General features: G+C 37.5%; 1 protein-coding gene across 1 annotated transcript; it reads right to left on the reverse strand.

Moving 5' to 3' along the window:
* Window positions 1–945: 945 nt before the first annotated feature.
* Window positions 946–19819, reverse strand: fbxo28 (F-box protein 28). The gene is made up of 5 exons (XM_052089983.1): window positions 19607–19819; window positions 18975–19084; window positions 11451–11589; window positions 6416–6611; window positions 946–2256 (listed from the first exon to the last, which is right to left on the reverse strand). Exons 1-5 carry the CDS (start codon window positions 19793–19795, stop codon window positions 1790–1792), a joined length of 1101 nt encoding a protein of 366 aa, XP_051945943.1. The 5' UTR covers window positions 19796–19819; the 3' UTR covers window positions 946–1789.
* Window positions 19820–20233: the final 414 nt, after the last annotated feature.

Consider the following 20233-nt stretch of genomic DNA (forward strand, 5'->3'; position numbering starts at 1 on the left):
GACACCATAGTTCCATAATACCACGGTTAGCATATACGTGAGCTGCTCACTGCCTTCTTTCCTCTAGGAACGTTCTGTGCTGTGTAGAAGGTAACCATCTGACAATCAGTCTCGCCAGAGTTTCAATTGCTGTTACTAAGGTTAAGGGTGGGTGAAGCATTTCTGTGGGACTCCAAATAAATAGTGTGTATATGATTTATGCGTCTCGTGAAAATTTTAGCAGCTGGAGGGGTTGCTTTTTAGACAACCTCAGTTTTGTTTTTTTCCAATGCTGCAAAAGCATGAAAACGGTTTCACTTTTGCACGAAATAAAGTCAGGATTACCTTTTTTATTTAATCTGTGGGAGGATCAAGGCACCTCACTGGAGTCACAGCAAAATGGCATCATTCTGATTGCAGGGATGGATTACCGACCAGGCCAATGGGTCCAGTGCCCAGGGGCCCTTAACTGCCCAGGGCTTTAAGGTTGCACGATCCAGTTTGCTGGCCCTGGGGCCTTTGCAAGTCATGTGCAGTCTGAAGCCCTTCTGTAGTAACAATCCTATGCGGAGTCCTCAATGGCAGCAGATTGGAAAAATCTATTTCACATTTTAATGAGCCAAGCAAAAAACTAATTCTATAATGCGATATTTGTTATTTATAAATATTTAGTTTCTGACCAACCAGTCATTGGTTAGCATTGCCATTGCTAACCACCCAACAGTGTTCCTTTCTGTTAAATCCTGAAGAAATAATAAGCTTAAAATCCACTGATATATCAGTGATAAAATCTCTCTTTGACATGAAAGGAGTCCCTTTACTTTTACTTTCTTAAAGTGTACTACCCATATAATTCATGATGTACTGAATTACAATTGCTATAACAATTCTATGACAGAACCAGAAAACTGGTTATATATTATATAAGAAAATAAAGTAGAACAGCATCAATATTTTCCCCCCCCATAGGAAAAAGGCTTTCCACACTTTTTATTGCACTGATACAGATCTATTTGTAAATTATACACCTACAAACCATAGCAGGTACAACATGGCATTAACACCTACAAGACACCATCCTCAGTGACGGATGTTCTTTTAGACAAACAATATAATTATGTATGCTACAGCTGCAGACGTCTGCAAAGCATTCATTTACTCACACTGTCGAGGCACATCTCCAATGAAATAGATCACTCTTAGAACATAAAACAAAGCTGATATTTACCATTTATATAACAATATAACTTAGTAGTCAGGTATCAGACACTTTGTGTTCTCCATTTTAAGAGGGAATATAATTCTTACTTTTAAACATTGTCGTACACAATTAGTTACAATTTCAAAAGAAGCTACATGTCCATATTGCAGTCTTCAGAACCGTTAGTATGGAGACAGCTCCGAGTTCTTGCAAACATTTTTGTGGTTGATTGACTTGAGATTGTAAATCTGAGAAGTTAAGCTTTTGTACATTCAATGACCTTTGACATGTTTCCTTGGGTAAATTAACAGCTGACTGGCATGAAGTTTGGGTAAACATTAAAGGCAAACGTTGCTCAAGGCAGATGCAAAACCTTTAGAAATGTAAGTCAAGCAATGGGGCTCAAGCATATTAGTGTAATAATACATGTCTGATGTTAGGGAAATCAACAATTAATAAAAACAACAAAAATAGAACATTTACAATTTCCCATTAATTTTTCCTCCCCATGTGATACTCGTGTCATCATCGGACAGGGAAAAAAAAATTATATAGCTTGAATAAAGCAAAATGAAAACTTGAAAAAAATGATATATTAGACATGTTCCTCTATTTTTTGCTACGCAGGCGTTTGGAGTGACGCGGGAAGTCCGAAGACTTGCGTTTGGCAGACGGGCCATTCTCGCCTTCGGGGCCCATGACCACGGAGGGTGGCTGGGCCACAGCAGAGATGTTGCTCGCGGTTGCCGCGGGAGCGGAAGAGCCGGAGTTGACGGCAGGAACTCCGGTGGCCACCGCACTGCCCATCAGTTCTCGGAGCTTGTGCTCGAGTTCAGCAAGCCGTGCGTTCTGCTCTCCGATCACCTGCGACTGCTCCAGCAGCTTCTGCTCCTGATCCTGCAGCTGCTTCTGCTGCTCCAGCTGCTTCACGCGCACCTCTTGCATCTCCCGCCGCAACGCCGTCATGGACGCACCATTCACCTTCACCTGCTGCTGGACCTTTGTCATCTCGGAGCGTGATGGAGTGTTTTTGGCCAATAGTGACATGGTGGACAGAGAAGTAGAGGGACCAGCCACTGCAAGATGAAAGAGTAATTTGTTTTAAAATGACTACATATGTACAATAAAACTGTTTAAGGAAAACTTGATTTGTATTTCCTGAAAGAAGCTGTAGCCAGATAATTTGGTGCCAGACAAATGGTAAATGGTCTGCACTTATATAGCGCCTTTTAAACCTTAACGGTATTCAAAGCGCTTTACATTGTGACTCATTCACCCTTTACACGAACACATTCATACGGCCATGCAAGGTGCTAGCCTGCAATTGGGAGCAACTTGGGTTTAGTGGCCGACCCGCTCTACCAACTGAGCCATAGCAGCCCCAAATGGGAAAGAAACTATTAATCTCATGTCATTTTGTGCTGCAACTCAGATTTGTTTAAAGGGGTCATGACATGTTTTTTTTTATTGTATTATTATGTTCCCTTAGGTGCAATTATAGTATTAATATATTTTTTTTTAAGAAAAACTTTTAAAATCTAGTGATTTATGACCTTTTCCCACCCTGTTTCTCATCCTCTGATTCAAACAGTCTGTTTTGGGGGCGTTTTCCATTTAAGACTTCAGTGTTAACGCTCAGTTATGATTGGCTAACGTCAGTGCCTATGTATCAATTATTGACGCCCCCAGCCAGAACAATATGCAAGTAAACTAAGTAAAAACACTGTGATTATTCATAATGAATGAAATTGCGCTTTAAGAAGTAGTTTAAAGTTTAAAATAGATTACTTACAGTTTGCGTCGTCGTTGTTCCCAGAATAGTCGGCACGGACTTATCTTTGAACAACAGTTTTCTGGCAAAGCCAGCATCATATTGAGATTTGTTCTCAAAACAGTCATCCTTAAAATGTACAGAACAAGCGCTTAAGTTAACACTGCCGTGACTGGAGCGTCCGCAAAAAACAAACTGCATCCATTTTTCCCTGGCGTCTGGATCTTTCGGCAGCTTATTCAGAGGTTTTGTTTGACCACAGCCAGGAACAGCACATCTGTGTGGCATCGTAATTTTCCTGTGCACAAGTAGTCTCTGTCAGAGCTCGCTGTCCATCGACTGAACACTTGTGAGGCGACGGCGATACTGAAATGAGTGTAGTTGTCTTGCGCTTAAAGCGTAGTTATCTTGTGCTGGAGGCGGTCATATGCAAACGCTGGTACGTCACTTCTAACCGTCACGTCACTTCTAACCATGAATCCAGAACGAGCTGTATTTTGAGCTTGATTAAATAAATGATTCGTTTAGAATGGGGAGGACGTCTTAAAATATTAAACTTGCAGGACGTCTTAATGATACAAAGACCTCTTATATACCAAAAGATCAAGGCAAATTTGGTTTCTCATGTCATGACCCCTTTAAAGATCAAGAACCTTGAACTTTTAAGAAGCAATATGAACATTTAAATATACAGAAAATAAATATAATATTTGTCAAAGGGTCACTAGGTTGATAAAGCCCCATTCAAACTGGGGCTGCTGTAAAGATGATATGAGACTTCACTCTCGTTAATATGCACTCTAACAAAATAATCCCCAAACACTCGCAGAACTGCCACTATTCTTAATGAGAAAGAACCATTTTAGCACTTCAACACATTGAGGCAAATCCTTCTAAATTGTACAATTTATGTATGCAAACTATAAACACATGCACAAACACAGGGTTGGGAGGGGTACTTTTTAATGTAACTCATTACAGATTACTGACTACTTTACAATAAACGTAATCAGCAATGTAATCCAATTACATCAATACAAAAGTAATGTAATCAGATTACCTTTCATTACTTTTGGATTATCACAAGGGCTCAAATGTAAATAAAGTGTACATTAAATCAATCTATTCTCTAAAACTTAAAATTATGCCTTGAATACAAATAGAACATTTTTAGTATTATTATTAGTGGCCGACCGATATGGGTTTTTTCAATTGCCGATGCCGACATCCAGGGAGCAGGTTGGCCGATACATCCCAATTTAATATGGTAAAGAACAAACATAAAATTGTGAAAAAAAAACATGTAAACTGTTATTTAGCACTATATTTACTCAATTTCACACAAAACTAACAAATAATACTGTATTTTTAATATGGTAGATAGTTTCTTCAGATTTCTGTTTAGTCATAAAATGTTTGTAATTTATTTGCATGAAGAAATTGTTAATATATAAGAAAGGAAATAACAGTACACTCTGTAATCCAGCAAACATGGATGCAATGTCCACATTTGCAAATCGCATTTACTCCAAAAATACAGAATGAAACTGATTGTACATACAGTGCATAGTGAATAAAACATGTACTTATAGCACACGTGAATCGCTTTTACCTGGGGCTGCATCCGAAAACGTAGGCAGATGACTTGCTCCATTGCTGCCTAATCAGTTAATGGCTTAACTGACAACTGTTTTGAATAAATGGAACACTTATGGAAACTGGTCTCCGAAAAGTTTGAAAAGCACCTTATTTTTATCCTACCTCCGTATACAGCCTCCGGAGGCAGCATTTTCCTGATTTCAGACACAGCCTTGAAGTTGCACTGACACGCTCATGCAGATCCAGCATGAGCAGCAATCTCCCGACAGTTTAAATGGCTTGGATCGCCTGCTTGGATTGTCACAGGTCAGACCGTCATGATTAGTGAAGGAGTGGAACTTTTGATCCTAATCCTGAAGTTTTGATTCTGGCTGATAGAATACACGTTTCAGCGCTCAACTGGAAGAAAACAATGGATTTTCGTGAGGTTTGTGAATTACATCTGCATTTCAGAGATGTAACGCCGAGGTGTTTCCTTTCATGATGCTCAACATGCAAGTTTTACTCCAGCTCCACTTATTTCACAACAAGAGTGCTTCTGTATTTACTTATTTTGTATTATTCCCGTTATTTGCAATTCTTCCCATAAGGCCTGCACCCCTGAGTCTTCTCTTTACTGTTGTACATGAAAACAGTGTTGAGTGGGTATAATTCAATGAAGCTGTCAGCTGAGGGCATGTGAGGCATCTATTTCTCTAACTAGAGACTCTAATGTACTTATCCTCTTATTTAGTTGTACATCTGGTCTTCCAAATCTCTTTCTGTCCTTGTTAGAAACGGTTGTCCTTTTTCTTTGAAGACTGTAGTGTACACTTGTATAAAATCTTCAGTTTTTTGGCAATTTCAAGCATTGTATTCTCTTCATTCCTCAAAACAATGATTGACTGACGAGTTTCTAGAGAAAGACGTTTCTTTTTTGCCATTTTTGACCTAATATTAACAAATATTAGTCTATTGCATACTGTGGCAACTCAAACACAAAAACAATGATAAGCTTTAACGCACCAAATAGCTTTCAGCAATATTTGATTTAATGGCAAGTGATTTTCTTGTAGCAAATAAGTAATTTAGCATGATTACTCAAGGATAAGGTGTTGGAGTGATGCTGCTGGAAATGGGCCTGTCTAGATTTGATCAAAAATTACTTTTTTCAAATAGTGATGGTGCTGTTTTTTACAAAAATAATGTCCTGACTACTTTGTGATCAGTTGAATGCAACTTTGATTAATTAAAGTACCAATTTTCTTTCCAAAACAGCCAAATCTGTAAATTTTATATCTGTGTATATGGATATATTTCAAGACATGACAAAATATTTATTGTTGGAATACGTATTGGAATGGAATTAGTATTTTTTTTTTTTATACTTATCCTGTTACATATACATACATACATACATACATACATACATACACACACACACACACACACACACACAGTTAAATAATGTGTAATTAACAGTGTTGGCTGAGAGAGATTGTCTTTCATATGTTAGCAAAATGGACCTTATGACTGAAATATACCTAAATGAATCAGAACCAATCTAATTGAAAGCTTGTGAATCAATAAATACCCAGCCCTAGTTCACATTGTTAGCGACTGAGCCATTTGAGGTTGTTAGTCCCTGTACTGTATGTTGCTATTTGGGCATTCTACTGCTGATCGCTGTAATGTTATTGGTCAGCTGCACAGCTGGTCATAAATACAAAAAATCTGATCACAGAGGAGATCAGTAAAAAGTTTGTCAGTAAAAGTTTTCTGCATTCTGCAGAAGAGTGTTTTATATGAAGTGCAGCAGAAAATTAATTTAGCTCATTTAAAAAAAAAGGTATAACTCAGCACGGTTTAAATGACACTAGCCTTACCCGGAGCAGATCCTATCAGACGGCCCGAGAGATCTGCGCCTGGAAGCCTTTTCTTCAGGATAGGAACAATCTTTTCATCGAAGTACTCCATGGCCATCGAAGAGATATCTCGCAGCTCCTGAAGCACCTCATGAGCTCTCTGTGGAGCACGTGTGGAGTTGACATACCGCAAAACACGATAAATTTCATCAATCACCTACAGGAGACAAGACGGAAGAGAACAAAAACATTATGAAATTACGTGAAACTTGAAAGTCAAAAATATATTCTATTTTCCAAAGAAAATAAAGTAATTTAACTCTGCAGTCTTCATTTGACTGTAAAAATGCTACAAAATATTAAAATATATTTTATCTTTCTTTAAACGCAAACATGAATCAATTCACTTTGTTCGATTGTTGTTTTCTTTGTCAAAAGTGGAGTTCAAACCGTCAACGCGTGAAATTGACCACCGTATCATGTTCTAAATAGCTTGTATAATTACAGTATAAATATGAAGTTTAACAGAATTGCTTCACATGATGTTTATACAATAGAGTGACAAATAAGTTTGTGTTTGTTTTTTGTAATCCAATCACAAAATGTTTTGCACCCAGTTTAATTAGCACTGACCATTTCCGATCGGATCATCAGAAACGCCTCTTAATACCAGTTTCAGTAGGACCTCCAGGAAAAAGGTGGATAAACTGAGCTGTACTAAGCAATCCAGACAAGAAAGACAACCGTATTCTGCTGCTGTGTGACTGAAGCCAAAGTTATCCAACGTCACTTCTGTTGCAAGATGTCACCTATAGAGCTTGACTACATGCAAATCCTTCTCCAATAGACCAATCCCAATGCTTACACAGACATGCCTTCGCAGGGCACTTCAAAGAAAAAACAAACATGATGGGTGACTTTAGGGTGGTTCAAAACTGAATTTCCAATAAGAATGAGTTCCAAATTGGCAGTATTTTTGAGCCCCACGCCATGCACCAGAAACTCACATGGAGGTTAAGACTTAAGGAATATGGCATAGAGATGATCACTTCTGAATGGACCGCACCTACATAATAACTGCAATCTGCACCAACATGGTTAGTTAAATTTAGTTTATATCGCAACTGGAGTTGAAAATGTGTGTGGGCTACTACGACAACTGCTCGGCTTTCAGTAGCTAGCCAAGTTAAGCCCTGTTCAATCCGCCAGCGACACACAGTGACAAAGACACAATCTCATTCATTTTTAATGTGAGCTACGAATTTCCAGGGACACTGACCGTTGGTAACTAGATATGGGCAGAGCTTTATGCAAATGACGAGCGACATTCGGCAGCAATGGGAGAGAAGACATTGGAGATCACATAATCCATCTCCTGTGAGATACAGGAGTCGAGTGCAGGCAAGATGGAAATGAAATTCACTGTTCTATCATTTGTCTGCAACCACATACTTGGATATAATAAGAAAATTAAAAAAAAAGTTTATCAGAGAGTACTTTCCCAAATTCTTAATTATTAGCTTCAATAAACCAAAAAAAAAAAAAAAAAAAAACAGATTCCTTATCAAATTAGAATGAATGGCAGCCAACCAACAATTTTGGCAGTAGTAGGTATGCCCACTAGCGACATGCAGTAGAGGTTTTTGTGAATAGGGCTTCAGGTAGCTTGGCTGTTATACAGATGAGTACCCTTTGCACTTGTCTTTTTGGCACCACTTCCCGTTGTAAAAAGAAATTGTGATGCTGACAAAATATTGGTCTATCTGTAACAAGTTGAGGATTGTTATGCTGAATTGTTTTTGGCTATTCAGTTTTACATTTCATGTTTTTACATTACACAATATTTATCAATGCATCTGTTTTAGTCACTCTCCTACTGTACATGTCTGCCTGCAGTGCATCCCATCAATTCTGCCACAGGTTTTCTTGATCCATGTACTTGTGATTTGCATTTACTGCTTCAGGCCTTTGAGCACGCAAGGCTTAATGGACTTTTGCATAATCTGTTGTGCTTTTGCATATCCACAAGAATGTCTTCTTTGCTGCGACATGCTCTACAAAATGTTTTAATACAATATTATTTTATTGTGAAGCTATCTCAGATATATATTTTTGTATCATCATAGTGGAGAGTCTCTGGTTAAATAGCAGATCAAACACATCTGCATAGATGTGCCGCATAGTTACACATCTGCAATTCAGGTTACCTGTACTGTCAAGTGGATATGCTTTAGATTAAGGTTGTTTTACACAGGACGAGGCAAACTGTAAAATCCCTTACTGTGGAAGCATCCGTACATGTGGTGCTTGTGCTGCGGTCTCAGGGCCGGATGTTGGCATGGTTACAATCAACAAACACTTCATTACACACACATACACATATACATACATACATATACATACATACACACACACACATATACATATATATATATATATACACATATACATATATATATATATATATATAAATAAATCTTGTGATGGAGGGAGCTAAACAAATTTATATTATGTATTTTCACGTACAACGAAATACCCGACCGTTTGAGAATGCATGGATGAAATAGGTTAGTTTCTGAAGAAATGTTGCCCTTCACAACTGTTGTAAAGCCATCTTTCAAAAAGTTAACACACATTTTAATTGCACTTAATTTTTTTCCAGTTTCATTACAATTTGTTAAAATAAAAAGTTCAAAGTTTGAAATCAAGGAGTCTAACTTTATTGTGTAGGCTTAATCCTAACCCTGCTTAATGCAAATTACCCCATAGTACCAAATTGCGTTCAACCAGTGGTAACACAATCGGTTTCCTGTGGAGTTTGTTTTTCTGCGAACAACCGACCAAAACTTGGTCAACCAAGACTCTTCTTATCGAATAAAATTTGGTCGACTATTAGGGGGCAGCTTTAGTTTATACTTGCGTACTATTGTTTGTACTGATGAACGTAGTACAGGCATTTGGAAATTGCTCCCAAGGATGAACCAGACACTTGGAGGTCTTGGCTGATTTCTTTAGATTTTCCCATGATATCAAGAGAAGAGGCACTGTGTTTGAAGGTAGGCCTTAAAATACAGCCAGTCAATCCCTAAGACACCACTGCATTGGCTGTGTCTGCGCCCCCAACCCAGTTTTGTAAAGACTATTTAGGATTATGTTCACCCTTCTTTTTCTGGAAATTAAAAAAAATTAGCAAATGTGATTGTATATAGTGATAAATATCGATATCGAATGATATGAAAAAGAATATCGTGATAATATTTTTTGCCATATCACCCAGCCCTATTGCTAGGTATTTCTGAAGGTTTCTTTGAAAAGTGGTAACTTGTATAACTGACAAATTAATGATTATAGCTGATGACATGATGTACCTCTTTAAAATGTGTTTTAAAGAGGTACATGTGGTATAACCAAGGAATTATCCAGTATGATTTGGAACCAGGGATTTTCATGTTTTTTGAATAACATCAAAAACATAACATCCGTATAACATCCATGAGCGTTCGCTGGCGTATGCAGAGAAAGCTGATGACAATGAATATCATGTCTCTTGTACCATTCTCAAGATATAAAAGTTCATGATTAAATATGCACTATTTTTGAGCAGGAGATTTGTAAGTATCTGAAACAGAGGACCATAAATCAACTGTTGGAAAAGACAGCCCAGTTGACCATGTGACTCTGAAAAGTCACTTCTGATTGGCGGAGGACACCTTTGGGGATACGGCCAATTTCAGTTCAAATGTTTCCAAACAGGCTGCCAGGTCACAGCCATGTGAGGTCATGTGAACCAGTCTGGCCATTCTCTGTTGACCTCGCTCATCAACAAGGCGTTTCCATCCACAGAACTGCCCCTCACTGGATGTTTTTAGTGAAAATCCCAGGAGATCAGCAGTTACAGAAATACTCAAAGCAGCCCATCCGGCAACAACAATCATGCCATGCTCCAAATCACTGAGATCAAATTCCACCCCCCCCCCCATTCTGATGGTTGATGTGAACATTAACTGAAGCTCCGGACCCGTATCTGCATGATTTTATGCACTGCAGCCACATGATTGGCTGATTAGATAATCGCATGAATGATTGTTGGTGCCAGATGAGCTGGCTTGAGTATTTCTGGGATTTTTACTCGTAACAGTCTCTAAAAGTTACTCAGAATGGTGCCAAAACCTAAAAACATCCAGTGAAGGGCAGTTCTGTGGATGGAAATGCCTTGTTGATGAGAGGTCAACAGAGAATGGCCAGATCGGTTCAAACTCACAAAGTCTACAGTAACTCAGTTAACTGCTCTGAACAATTGTGGTGAGAATAGCATTTACACAATATTAGGCAGGTGGTTTTAATGCTGTGGCTGATCGGTGTACATTTAATATCATGTATATTAAACATATTGTTTACATTAATATTTTGTACCATTTACAAGTTTTTACATGGATTAGTAGAACAAGTGTTAAAACGGTACTATCAACCTGCAGTGAAAGGATCTCGTTGCTGAACTTCATCACTATAGTACTCAATCATTGGTGAGTAAACTCTGAATTTACCGGCCACTGGCTCATCACAGACATTTTAGTCACATAGCATGGAAATTGGGCTCACAAGAGTGATTTCACTTGCATTGTAGAGGTTACAGTCACCGATCTAGCGAGAGTTGATATTGCAATATGATCTCTATGAACTCTATAAACTCACTAATCTCTTCCAATGCATTTCTATAACAAATAACAAACCATACATTTTAGTTATTACTGTTTTGTCAAATTACAGAGGTTTGTTTATCCTGATTCCTCAGATACCTGTGGGCTGTTTATAGTCATTTTGTAACAATCATCAGACACAACATTACAACCACAATATGATGTTCGTATTCTGAAGTGACATAAATATTTCAAAATTTTGTAAAATTGCTTCAACTAAATTCAGTGTGGCTGTGGAACAGGGCTGTATTCAAAAGAACCATTTTCCTGATTACAAATAAAGATTACATTTTAATTATATTTAGTAGACAAACCTTAAGCAAGTCTCTTCAGAGATGACTTCAAATATGAAAACGTACCTTTCCAGGAATAAAGCAGCACAGATTTGAATCCACATATTTCATGAACGTCATGTTCAGCAGGGACAGACGTGTTTCCACCGCAGCCAGAATGTCTGCATGACGCGCAAGCGAGTGGTTCCTCCGCTCAGATTCCCTCCTGATGAAGAAATTATAATTTGTCAAATAAAACATTTGATGATGTTTGAAACATCTGGTGACAAGTTTCATTCATTAATGAATAACAGTGGATGGTGACATCAGACAAGCATTTCACTAGAAACATTCTGCTCAAAATTAATGTTTTAATTTGTTGTTGATGTTCATCTGGCACATGAAAATGCAAGGAAAATTGGTTTAAGAGGGCTTGGTGATGTCAGCCAAAATGGAAAGTTGTTTCAACATCTGAGTAACCAGTCACATTTTGATGAATTATTTTTTTATTTGAAAGATTAAGAAGAGAAACTCTTTTGGAATAAAGTTCAACAATGAATTCTGTATAAAAAAGGTAAATATCACTCATTCTACACTTACAGAAAGCACATGGCACAGCAGTAGACACCCATTTCCAAGAGATGTGAAAAGTTGAACCCTGAAGATCCACTCAATGAGTAAAGAGTGGCTGTGTCCAAATAAGCACACTTCTCTACTATATAGTATGCCAAAAAACAGTATGTCCTTGGCGTAGTATGTCCGAACCCTCAGTATATAGAAAACATTAGGCAAGAAATACCCAGATGACCTACAACATCTGGAGAAATTCAGAAGTGCGCATCCACTGGACACTGCACTATCCCATGATGCAACAGGAGCAGAGGAGACAACACGTTTAAAATATAAAATAAAGAAAAATGGAGGACACCTGCGTTTTGGACTCTCTTTTCAACTATAAGTTCTGTATATACCAAGAAAGTGGTTCCTTGTGGTTAAATTGTGCTCAATAGCAAAACCAGAGTAAATTATATTTGCAGTTGTTGTTACTGCTTCATATATATGTGTTATTCGACCTTGCCCATGCTCCAAGTGTATGTCCGGGCATCAGAGGTGGGCAGTAACGTGTTACATTTACTCGAGTACCTTTTCTGGGGAAATTACTTTTAGAGTAGGTTTAAAAGTTGGTACTTTTTACTCTCACTCAAGTAAACTTCAAAACTTTTACTTCTTTACAATGGTGGCGTTACTTTCATTACATTAATGGGTTTAATTTGAATTAATGTGTAATTTATTGAGAGATTAATGAATGGGACTTTTACGAGAGCAGAAGTTCAGAGAGAGTGAGACGCTCTCACAGACGGTCACTCAATCAGAGCTGCAGCATCAAACTCTTCAAAGTGAAAAACTTTCTTCGCTTCACAGTGAAAAAAAAAAAAGAATAGTTTCATCATGCAATTTTAATATATACTGTGTGTTAATATAAAGAGTAAACACATTTGATCAAATAAAGAGTACATTTTAAAATGTATCTGTATGTTTTGTCTCTCTATATGTTATTTTAATCCAGTAATGATATGTCAAAAAGTAATTTTCTACATTCAGCATGAAATAAAACATTGCAGGAGTGAAGGAAGCAGTAAACTCCCAGCTGCTACGTCTTCCCCGTGGTTGATTGTGGTAAATTGACCATTGTCAAGTGTACAACAAATGTACGCTTGAAATTATAGTACATTGTGGGTAAGAATGAGTGAACAAAATTAGGGAACGAGTGGCTCAATCAGAATTCAGACACTCCAACAAAATGACGGACACTCGAAACAGTGAACTATATAGTGGATAGTGGGTAGGTCTGAACGATTAATCGTTTTCAAATCGAAAGCACGATTTGAAAGAACGCGATTAGCTCATCGTGAAGAGTGCGATTAAAAATTCTGGTTTTATTACAGCGAATCTGACCCGTTTTAAACGGTCATGCAGTTACAAATTAATTCCGTCGTCATCCTCGTTCATGTGACAGACTTGCTCGCCAATCACAAGCGCCTCCTGTTACGGTCCTGCTCACCAATCAGAGTTGGCACAGGGCGTGTACATTTTACAACAACAAATGAAGCTAGTTGAAAATGTGTGTGATAATGGCGTCCACTGAACCTACAGACCTAGTCCCAAAAATGACCGGCACTTCAGTGATTTGGGGCTATTTCGGCTTTGAGAATTCAGATATAAACCAAAAGAAGGTAATATGCAAAGCCTGTCGTGCAGCAGTTGCCACATCACAGGGCAACACGTCAAACATTTGAAAAAGTACCACGAGCGGCTATACAAGGAGAGTATGGCCAAAAGGTCTAAAGACAGTACTTCTGCTCCAGCCGAGTCAACCAAGGTCAACCAAGTCAGGTTGCCATACCAGAAATGTACATGGAGTGTAAAAAGCAGAACAGGAAAATGTGGTGTTTTATGCCTCAACAACGGATTTATGGTCGAGCAGGACGACCGAGCCGTACCTAGTCTCACCGTACATTTCATTAATGATGAATTTCAGCTGAAGAGTCGATGCCTGCAAACGGCATACTTTCCCGTTTCCCGAGCTGAACAGCTACCTGATGACTCCTACTATAGACGGAGGAAGATCCTTTGGCCTGGTGGAACGTGCAGTGTTAACTTTCCAATGCTGAGCATTGTAGTGCAGGTGGCAATATAGCAACATGTCAGCATTCATATCTGAAACCAGCAAACGTTGACATGCTGATTTTTTGGCAAAAAAATGTAGTACTCTTTTCTCTCTTGTGCACTTTTCCTGACCACTGCACTTTATTTTATAGTAGCAGCATTTGTGAAAAATACAGGTTATCAGCAAATAAGGGTTTTAGTTGAATGTGAAATATTTAGTTGAATGTTTGGTGTAACATTTGGTTTAAAAAAATTTTATTCTTCTTTTTATTATATTATTTACTGTTTTTAATAAGATAAATGCTGGAATAATGTTACATATCACTACAGATTGTTTACAGAAATGTCCCATTTTCAGTGGATTTTTTATTTATTATGTATTATTACTTTATTTAACATGATTGCAGAAGGTGTAATATGTAGATGTTGCTCTTGAAATGAGGCATATCAGACATTTCAGTTGACAGGAAAGTACTGCTATTTTCTTTATTGAAATAGTTTTAATATTATTTATAAAATAATATTTATTTTTGTATTATTATTTAACTTAAGCCTTTTAAGCCACAGGTTCTGTGTTTGATTGTTCAATGTTACATGTTTGTTAAAAGAAAAACCCTTGTTACAGGCAATTCAGATCCATGTTCTCATCCTTGCATTAGAATATAAAGCAGTTTTGATGGTGTCTCATGTTGTAATGTTCCATGACATATTTTATCTATTACACAGAGAATACTGAACTTTTTTTTTTTTTTTTTTTTAAGAGCGCGGCGGTACTGCTGTACAGAACTAATGATCTAAATACTTACGACACTGAAACTACACTGAAATAAGTATCCACACAGGACTTTAAAAGCTATGAAATAGCATAAGAAGGCATTATATATCAGCATTATATAGAATGTCCTTGTGGGACATTTTCACGTTTTCACTGTAATGATTACTAGAAATGTTTCCAAACCTCTCTTCTTATTGGCAAATTCATCTGACATGAGCCCTTAAAGGGATATTATTTACTCACCCTCATGCAACCCCAGATGTGTATGACTTACTTTCTTCAGCTGAACACAAATGAAGATTTTTAGAAGAATTTCTCAGCTCTGTAGGTCCATACAAGGCAAGTGAATGGGTGGCAACATTTTAAAGCTAAACAAACAAACAAACATAAGTCAGCATAAAAGTAATCCATAAAATCCCAGTCGTTAAATCAGTATCTTCAGAAGCAATGTGATAGGTGTGGACGAGAAACAATCACTTTCACTGTTGTAGAAATTTTGATACTCATTGATCAGTGATAGTCATTGCAAGGGAATGCCCCTGTGTCTGAGGAATGCAGAGGGGGAAGATCTGCTCCTGTCAGAGACCTTGGGATAAAATAGTATAAAAAAACAAGTCAGCCCTCCCCTTCTCGTCTCGTCTCACTCATGGCACAGATTAACTCCTGTGTAATGATTGGGTCCTTCTTGCAAGAACAAATTCTTATAAAAGACTGTTTGATTCAGAGTGTCTCTTACGCAGTGATAATGGTTGGTTAATAATGTTTTTGCCACAACATTCACATTCTTCTTGTGTTTTTGGTGATTCACATTCTTCTCTGCATATAGCCCCCTGCTGTCTAGCAAAAAATGACAAATATTGATCTGTTTCTCACCCACCACCTATCAATATCACTTCTGAAGACATGGATTAAACCACTGGAGTCTTATGGGTTACTTTTATACTGGCTTTATGTGCTTTATGGAGCATAAACATTTTGGCCTACAGAGCTGAAATATTCTTTTAAAAATCTTAATGTGTTCTGCAGATCAAAGGAAGTCATACACATCTGGGCATGAGTGTGAGACAATTATGAGAGAATTTAAATTTGTCTTCATCTCTTTAAAGTGAAAGCTCCGCCATAATTTAATATTCTGTCATCATTTCTTGACCCTAATGTTGTAAGAACATAAAAACTTTCATGAAAATAATATTGCCCAAACAAAGAGACATTTAATCAGGATGTAACATGTACTTTCTATAAACTCTTTTGAAAAGGAAACTGGATATAAAAGTGTGGTTCACTCAAGCCACTAAAACTGTTGTTGTTGTTGTGTAATATATATATATACACACACACATACACACATTTTATTGTTGTTGTAATTTTTATGTTATTTTTCACATAAGATTGATCTTATGATGATCTCATCAATGATGCTAAACGTTGCAAGTTGCAGACAGCTGGGGTGAGGGACAAGAATGACAGTTTTGGAGTTTGTGTTTATTTACATGGCAAACTCCCATATTATATGAACTTTAAGGATAAAATAAAGCTATATCGCAAAGCTGTGATCTGTGTTATTGTCAGACACTCGAGCTGCAGACAGCGGGAGTGAGAGACGAGCGTCTCCGTGTTAAGAGTGCGCATCAGCCGGCGGAACTTTAAATCTCCCGGTCACGACTCCAGATCAGATTGGTTCTCTTCCGCCACTGGTTGAAGCTGCTCTGACCGCACAGAGAATGCCAGTTTTGGAGTTTGAGCTTATTTACATGTCACGCTCCCATATTATGTTAACTTAAATTATTGATGAAATAAAGACATACTTTATTTGTACTGCGCTCTACGCTGAACACCGGAAACTCACATGACCACACATGCCACTCTGTAAACTGAGACTGACTGGTCATCTTTTTATTAGCGGTGTAGAAAATGGGCAAACAGCTCTCAGAGAGAATGGGCTGTCACGTCCCCACATGCACTTATTTATTTAATATAAATCGCAGCATTTGCCGTCATATAATCGCACAGGCTGACATCGCGATTGCAGCCAGGGGCGAAAATGTCATCAAAATGTTGGGGGGGGGGGGGCAATAAACATAACAATTCTCAAGAGCAATTTTTGAAGGGGTTTTTTGTTGTTGCCCCGTTTGCATTTGTATTATTTTATTTCTTAAACAATTATTTTTAGAATATATCATTATATTATTTACAATACACATATTTTAATGATATTTTAGGGGGGACAACCCTCAGATAGGTGGTCCTGACCCAAAAACCCCCCACCCCGACCCCCATGATTTCCACCTATGCGTGCAGCACTAATATATATGTAAAACATTCACTGAAAGTAAAGTGACTCTGTCTAATATCTTATTGTGTTGCATGGAAGAAAGAAAGTCATACGGGTTTGGAACAACATGATGGTGAATGATGACAGAATTTTCATTAATAATAATAATTCTGTAATACATGTTCAATGTATATTATTATGGAGGACAAAACCTGCAAAAATAATAAATACATAAATAAATGTATTAAGAAAATAAATAAAGGAATAAATGTCTTGATAAAACAAATCTAATTCGTTTTTAATTAAAGTTATTCCTGAATTTATTTTTGTAGACTTTTTTCCCTTTATTTATTATTTTCTCTTTTTATTTGTATTCTTTAAAACTTTTTCTTATTATTTCATTATGCATTCATTTATTTTTACATTTATTTATTCCCACCTCTATTCATTTCCATATTTAAATATTCCCACATATATTTATTTTTATATTTATTCTTACATTTCTGTCTCTTGTATGATAATGATGTGGACGGGTCCTGCTTACCATTGGTTTATCATAGATTGAAGCGTGTGCTCGATTACTCTTGACTTGTTTTGATGTGACGTCAGGTCATAGCAATATGGTGTAAACTAAAGCTATTTGTGGGGCTAAAAACATAAGAGCTTCAGTCAATCCAAGATTTATTGGTTATACTACAATCACAAAATAAATGTGGAGCTGTTTCAACAAAACCACAAAATGAGCAATTTTCATAAATGATATGATTTAACCTTATGCTTTTCTTTTTGTCTGTGTATATAACTTCATATGCTGATGTCTGCAAATCCATAATATTGTTTTCTGTTGTTATGATTGTTCATTGTAAAAGATACAACCATGCTTCATTTCCCTGATCGTGTATGTATATATACGTTCTGCAATAAAAAATAATCCATAGCTGATGCTTCACATATATCTAGAGAGTTTCGCAATTTAGCGAATGAAGTCGATAACTACACATCAAATGACTATGTTTCATTTAGATTAGAGGTGCTTACTGATGTTTTAGGAGAGCTGTAGGCCGGTATAAAGGTCGAAGCACATCCTGGATTGTTAAACCTCTGCAAAATGTTTCCCTGCATATTCAAAATCTGTGCGAGTCGGAGCATGCTAAGGTGGGACGTCCATCTTATTTGCTTTCGAGCAGTACTATTGAGCTCTCAACCAATGATGCACTGGAGCTACGCAAGGACCGCCTCCCTCATTTCCATGTTGCACACAGAAAAGTAATACATATGTATAAATAAATATATATGTGAATATATAAATATGGAAATAAATAAATATAAAAAATAAATGAACACATAAATAAAAAATAAAAATAAAATGCAAAATAAATGAATAAATAAAAAAAGTTTAAAATAAATATAGAAAATAATAAAGGAATAAAGTCATACAATAATAAATTCAGTAACAAATTTAATTAAAAATTAATTATATTTGTTTTATCAAGACATTTATTCCTTTATTTATTTTTTATTACATTTATTGATTTATTATTTTTGCAGGTTTGGGCCTCCATATATTATGTAATGGAATGTAGGGGAGTAAACATCTATTATGTAATTTGTTAAAGTAACGAGTTACTCACTACTTGAGTACTCCTTTAATTGGATACTTTAAGTAATTATGTTAGTACTTTTACTTGAGTCACTTTTTGTTTTAAGTAATTGTGCTTTTACTTGAGTACAGTTTTTGGTTACTCTACTCACCTCTGCCGGGCATGTTTTCATACCACTCACCTGCATACCTAACGAATGTACTGTTTTACTAGCCGAGAAATATGTTCTGTCAAATGCAGTACATCCTCTGACCATAAATGAGTGAGATTTTCCCCCATTATACAGACGGTCTCACCTGGGCAGCTGAGCTTTGACCTGTTTCTGGCACAGGCTGTGATAGCGCTCCACTTTCAGGAAGCCTTGATTGAGCATTCGCTGACAAATCATATCCATACGTTTACACACCTGAAAGAGATGCAACGTCGGAGAAAATGGATTTGCACTTTTATAGAATTAGTGTTCAAGTGAGCATGCAACAGCAATGTTGTTTAAAACAGCAGAAGAATAAATCTGTTAAAGTTGCTTTCAAACATTTAAGTCAAACTATTCTACACTCTGCAGTCTTTCATCCTGTGGGAAAATGTTCAGAGTAACGACAAATCAACTAAAATTACGTGTAAAAATATGTTAATCTAACGGGGGGGGGGGGGGAAATGACCATCACATTCCCAAAACATAGTGAGCTTTCTACAAACGTTGAACAGTCACAGGAGCGGACAGTATTTAGGTAATCACAGGAAACGCGCGTTTGGCACGCGTATATGAGGCCACAAACTGATGTTTACTATGCAGTTCACTAGGTTTCGAGACTATCGCGCCTAATAGCAGCTGATTTAGAGCGCTTTTCGACAGTGAGTGTAGTGCGGTGAGCGCAGCTTGGAGACACAGACCACTCTCTGACTGCGGTCTCTCATTGTTTTTCCTCACCAGCCGCAGCAGACTGATCTCATCGTATGACAGGAAATTCAGGATCGTGTCAATCGCCACTATCGGAAGTCCCAGCAGCGCGTTGTTCTGGTGCGGCTGGTCCGGTGCTGGAGACGGTAACCGCGGCGAGTCTGAATCCGAATCCAGCGGCGCGGCGACTCCATCAACAAACACTACAACAGCCGCCATCTTCTCAAGCTCAACACCACAGGACGTGACGACTAATCGTACGGCTGATCAGCCGGAAGTGAGGATGATAGCAAACAAATGACTTCTGAAAGTAGTTCTGCGTAGAATCGATCACCCATGGTCAGCGACCGCGGTAAATTTAGTTTGACGTTCGACATTCGTTGGATATTCGGTTTCTCTTACCCGCGCTCTCTTCAGTCGAGAATCTTATAAAGGTGTCATTAGCACACTTGGTTTAGTAAAAGGAGTATAACTATACTCTATGGGTATACAAATTGGATTCAGAACAGTCAACGCTTGTTGTGGCTGCAAAATTATGCCTGAAATAATGCACTTTGACTGCCTAGCAGATGTAAGGGACCGTCAGAAAACTCCACCCACGCTAAAACACAGGAGATGTCCACTCATTCATTCAATTGACGTGCAAGTTAAACATGA

This window comes from Xyrauchen texanus, chromosome 24 (genome assembly GCF_025860055.1).
Source record: "Xyrauchen texanus isolate HMW12.3.18 chromosome 24, RBS_HiC_50CHRs, whole genome shotgun sequence".
Lineage (NCBI taxonomy): Eukaryota > Metazoa > Chordata > Actinopteri > Cypriniformes > Catostomidae > Xyrauchen > Xyrauchen texanus.